Source organism: Orycteropus afer, unplaced genomic scaffold (genome assembly GCF_000298275.1).
Source record: "Orycteropus afer afer isolate SDZICR_OR568_19922 unplaced genomic scaffold, OryAfe1.0 scaffold00294, whole genome shotgun sequence".
Classification (NCBI taxonomy): Eukaryota; Metazoa; Chordata; class Mammalia; order Tubulidentata; family Orycteropodidae; genus Orycteropus; species Orycteropus afer.
Window position 1 is genome coordinate 395,743 of NW_006921881.1, and position 5,524 is coordinate 401,266.

General features: G+C 40.4%; 1 protein-coding gene across 1 annotated transcript in view; it reads left to right on the forward strand.

Annotated features, from left to right (window-relative positions):
- TSBP1 (testis expressed basic protein 1) overlaps positions 1 to 5,524 on the forward strand; it is a 157,820-nt gene that overhangs the window by 74,657 nt on the left and 77,639 nt on the right. Inside the window, exon 20 of the mRNA XM_007951441.1 lies at positions 42 to 401. Coding sequence (XP_007949632.1) covers positions 42 to 401 — 360 coding nt within the window. The remainder of the gene's footprint in view (positions 1 to 41; positions 402 to 5,524) is intronic.

The following is a 5,524-nucleotide window of genomic DNA, read 5'->3' on the forward strand; positions in this document are numbered from 1 at the left end:
AGAAGAGTGATACTGGAATTCCAGAAGGACAGGAATTCCAGGTCAAGAAGAGTGATGCTGGAATTCCAGAAGGACAGGAATTCCAGGTCAAGAAGAGTGATGCTGGAATTCCAGAAGGACAGGAATCCCAGGTCAAGAAGAGTGACGCCAGAATACTAAAAGGACAGGAATTCCAGGTCAAGAAGAGTGATGCTGGAATTCCAAAAGGACAGGAATTCCAGGTCAAGAAGAGTGACACTGGAATGCCAAAAGGACAAGCAGGAAAAGCAAAGAAGGGTGATGCTGGAATACCAAAAGCACCAGAAGCCCAAGCAAAGAAGAGCAACGCATCAATACTAAAAGCACCAGAAGCCCAAGCAAAGAAGGATAAAGGAAAGGCAGACAAGGAAAAGAAGAAAGATGCAGGGAGAAATAAAGAAGGAAAAGATGTCCAAAACAAGAAAGGTGATGAAGGAAAGGGCAAAACTAAAGGAAAGAAGGCAGCAGAAGTTAAGGGCAAAAAAGCAGAAAAGCCAGCAAAGGCTAAAGGCAAGTAAAGGGAGGAAGCACAGCAAAAAGGTAGAACAAGGGTAACTAGAAGGAGGCCCAGCACATCCCGGCCAAGGCCTAAATGGATCATAATTATAGAAGCCCTTTAATCTATGTATCTTCAGAGTTTCTGCCCTTCAGAAGTTTCATCATTTTTACACCTCTCAGTCACAAACCTCAGCTTCCAAATGTTTGTTCTATGAATTGATATTTCTATTTTTCAGTCCAGAAAGACTAGATACTTTCTGAAATAAAACATTTTGATTAAAGAAATGCATAATACTTTTCTTTGACAAGTATTATATCTCTGCAATCACCTAAACAACCAGTTAACCAAGAACCCCTCATAGTGGGCCTAATGTGTACAAGGCAAAATACCAGCACTAAGGGGGATAGAGAAAAATAGAAGCCAGAGTCCCTGCAATCAAGTAGCTTGTAACATATATAGTGATTTAGTATATGCGTATCCTTTTTTTTTTTTTTTCCTTTAATTTAGTGTTAAGAAATTAGTTTATATGGACAGTACAACAAGAATACTAGAATCCCTTGATATGATCTACGGTAAAGGAGATCACTTCATGAGGAAGGGGTGGTTGTATATGTCTCAAAAGATGGATAAAATGTTGATATGCTGAGTGAAGTAGACAGAATAAAAGAAAGGTAAAGGGCTTAAACACTGCCATATCATGTTCTAGGGAAAGTAGGCAATTTTGTTGCAGCAAAAGGTTCATGGGAGGCATTCAAACCACTGCTGTCGAGTCAGATCTGACTCACAGCGACCCTTCCTTGGGTTTCCGAGGCAGTATCACTAAGGAAGTAGATTGCCCAACCTTCCTTCCAAGGAGTGGCTGGTGGGTTTGAACCCCCAGCCTTCTGGTTAGCAGTCAAGTGCCTTAGCCACTATGCTACCAGAGCTCCTGCAGAGTCTCCATTAGGAGATATAATTTTAGAAAATGGGGTTAAAAGATTCTGAAGGAGTTTAAAAAACAAACTAGGAATTTCTACTTTACTTTTGAGGCAACCAGAAGTAAGGAATTTGGTTGCTAACCAGAAGGTCAGCAGTTTAAACCTACCAGCTGTCCCGCAAGAGGAAGATGAAGCAATCTGCTTCCATAAAGATTACAATCTTGAGAATGCAATGGGGATCACTATGAGTCAGAATTGCCTCAATGGCAGTGGGTTTGGGTGGTGTGTTTTTTTTTTTTTTTTAGAAGCCTTCTGGAATGCTTAAGGAAGAAAATGAAGTATGAAGTGAATAATTTTAATTATAAGAAAAAATATTAATCTTGTGATTGTAGAAAACAGATTGAAAAGGAGAAAGATCATAGGTATGAACTCAGGCAGTTAGAACAGTACTTAATGGGATGGAAATGGAGAGATATGTCATATGAGAGAAATTTTCCAGGAAGAATTAATATTTCATGAAGACTGGCTACATATGATTAAGGAAAAGAAAAGAACAAAACAAGCTATGACTCTACAACTTTCGAAACTGGGTGACAAAAAATCAGTAACAAACTAGGAATCTGGTTTGTGGGACATGGAGGGAATAGCAAATTGTTAAACAATCACACTTGTAATTTGAGGAAAATCTAGTAGAGGTAGGCTATCATGGGACCGTTCAGTGTTTCGTCTGACTGTGAATAGGGTTGCGATGAGTCAGCGACAACTCAATGGCACCTAACAACAGCAACAACTAGTAGAGGTAACGATTGAAACTCTAAGAGTAAATAAGCTCCCCCAAGAAGAAAGTACAGAACTAGGAAGAGCAGAGGTCCAAGACCTGAGTTTTTTACATGTAATGAGTTGAAGAAGAAAGTTAACTAATGGATGAGAAGATAGGAGGAAAACCTGGACAATGTAATACTCTGATAATTAAGGAAGATGGAAGTTTCCAGAAGAAAGGATGGTTAAAGGATAGTTGAGACTTCAAGGAGAGTAAGGACCTAGAGGGACCAGTGTAGTTGGTATTTGGAAATGACTGATGAACTTACAAAGAGCACTTTTCAAAAGGTGATAAATAGGAGAAAGTTAAACAGGCAGAATACAGGAGCATAAGTTAGCTATAAGATAGATGTACCTTATGAAAAATTAATGCCTTAAAAGTATAGTTTTTAGGGATTTGATTTTTATCCTGCTCTATTCTATGCTTGGAAGATGGGGCAATCTATTTCTGTAGTGATACTGCCTGCCTGCCTGCCTCAGAAACCCAAGGAGGGGTCACTATGGGTCAGGTCCGACTCGAAGGCAAATAACAACAACAATATTCTATGCTGGTTAGCCAATGCCCTGAATATTCAGTTCTGTCAGGGATATAGAAAAACTAGGGTGCCTTCAGAAGAGAAAGACCAACAACAATGGTAAAGGGGAGGGGAGGAGGGACTTAAATCATTTAAAGTAACCAGAAAGTTGCACAGTTTTACCTGGGGAAAAAAATACAAGAAGGCAATTATTTTCAAATATATGAAGGTCCATCATGAATTGGATTATTTTGTATATATTTTGTCTCAAGGAAATACAGTCAATAAATGGACAATACAAGCTAACATTTTACATCAATATAAAGGGAAATGAGGGGTCTGAAAGAATTCAAGCATAGGATGTGTATAACCATTCCCTGGGAATGTGCAGAGGAGACCCTTGTTGCTGTTGTTGTTGTTATGTGCCATTGAGTCGGACCCAACTCATAGCGCCCCTCCCTGGATTGCCGAGGCGATATCACTGCGGAAGTAGATTGCTCAACCTTCCTTCTGAGGAGCGATTGGTGGGTTTGAACCGCCAGCCTTCTGGTTAGCAGTCAACTGCCTTAGGCACTATGCTACCAGAGCTCCCGAGGAGACCCTTAGGAACCAGCTAAGTGGTTGGAAGAGATTATCTCTATAGTCTCTTCAAAATCTGACAGTCCATAATTCAAAACTGTAAAATTCTTTTGGACTAACTAGATGTCTTTCAAGGAAACTTGGTAAACAAACTTCTTAGAAGTTTGATGAACAAAGGAGAGAAACCAGACTTTAGACCATGCTCAAAGTATAAAATGTGTCAGAAATCCTTCATGCTACCCAACTACAACCTGAAAAGAGCAGCTTCACAGCTACTTGTTGTTGTTGTTGTTATTTGCCATTGAGTCAGCCCCAACTCATAGCAACCCCTCCTTGGCTTTCCGAGGCAGTATCACTACGGAAGTAGGAATGCCCAACCTTCCTTCCGAGGAGTGGCTGGTGGGTTTGAACCGCCAGCCTTCTGGTTAGCAGTCAAGTGTCTTAGGCACTACGCTACCAGAGCTACTAGTACAATTCAAATGACTGTGTGGATCCTTCCCATGTGTTCATAGCGCTGATGCAGACAGAAGAAGTCTAAGTTTAAAAGTCAGTCAGAATCTTGAGGCCTTCAGTTAACTGCATAACTGATGATTATAGATTTAGCAAGACTGAACTGCCAAAAAAAGGGGGGGGGGAGGAACAGTGATTGAACATTAAATTTTTATACTGTAAATTACTTCTATGTCTCTAGAAAACACACATTTAAGATTTCACCTGTCTTAGCTGACCTATCTCTTACACACATTATTCTTATCTCAAGGAAAAATTGTGGCCAGAAGGATTTTCACAGTTAAAAAGTATTTAAGTTGTTATGATCCTCGTGTCATTTTTCTATAACTCTCTCTCGTCCATCTGGCAACTAGCTTTTAGAAGGCTGGGCCAAATGCAGCTTTTCTCAGAAGCTTGTTGTTGTTAAGTGCCATTGAATCATCTCCGACTCATAGCGACCCTATGCACAGCAGAACGAAACACCACCCGTCCTGAGTCAACTCCACCATTCTTGCTACACTTGAGTCCATCACCAAGGACAATGTTTCCAAGCTATTCATAAAGTTGCCCAGTAATGTATCAGACAATGTTTCTCTTCTATTCATAAGGTTTTCACTGGCCAATTGGATGGCCAAGTGGATGACCTCCTCCTTCTTCCTAGTCTGTCTTAGTCTGTAAACTGCATTGAAACCTGTGCACCATGTGCAACTCTGAAACACCAGTGGCACAGCCTCAAGCCTCACAGCAATGTACTATCTTCACAGGATGACAAACTGACAGACAAGTTTGTCTCCCTTAGCTGTTGGAAACCTCTGCACCCTCCTCTTACCTAATTCCTACCTGAAAGCAGGGACTCTGAAAAGGCAAGTTCTGAAAAACAGGAGGTAGACTTCAGCAACCCAGTTTAGCTGACATTCAATCTGTGTGTGTATCTCACTAAACCAAGAATTCAGAAGAGATGTAACCAGAGAAAGCTCTTTATCTCTTTTCCATAGCTTCTAATTTGTAGTAAAAGAAAAAAAAAATTATTCACATTAGCTCTATGAGAGCAAGTAAGTCATACTATAGAAAATTCCCGACCATGACAATTTGGTGAATCATTCAGTTGCCTTTACACACAAAAAAAAATTCACTGCCATCATGTCAGATCCAACTTATAGTGACCCCTCCTTGGGTTTCTGAGGCAGTCTCACTATGAAAGTAGATTGTCCAACCTTCCTTCCGAGGAGCAGCTGGTGGATTTGAACCACCGGCCTTCTGGTTAGCAGTCAAATGCCTTAGGCACTAGTCCACCACTGAAAAACAGGCCAGTTAAAAACAGCTGTTAATGTTTCTTTAAGATGCAATTGTGGCAAATGCCTTGTTCACAAGAATGAGTAGAAGACTTACCATTAGTCATTTTATGTTTAGGAGAAGACAGAAGCAAACACAAGCAGGCAAAGGAGTTTGGAGATAATGAAACTGAATGAAAAGTAAAAGGGCATTGAGAAATAAACAATTTACATAAAATCAGTGTGGCTCCCATACCAAGTAAAGCTTTCCTAGTTGGAACTGCATTAAAAATGTAATTTCCCATTTGCTCCAAATATCTCTCACCTCAGGTTATAACTGACATATCTAGCATAGTGCCTAAGGCACTTGACTGCTAACCAGAAGGCTGGAGGTTCAAACCCACCAGCCACTCCTCA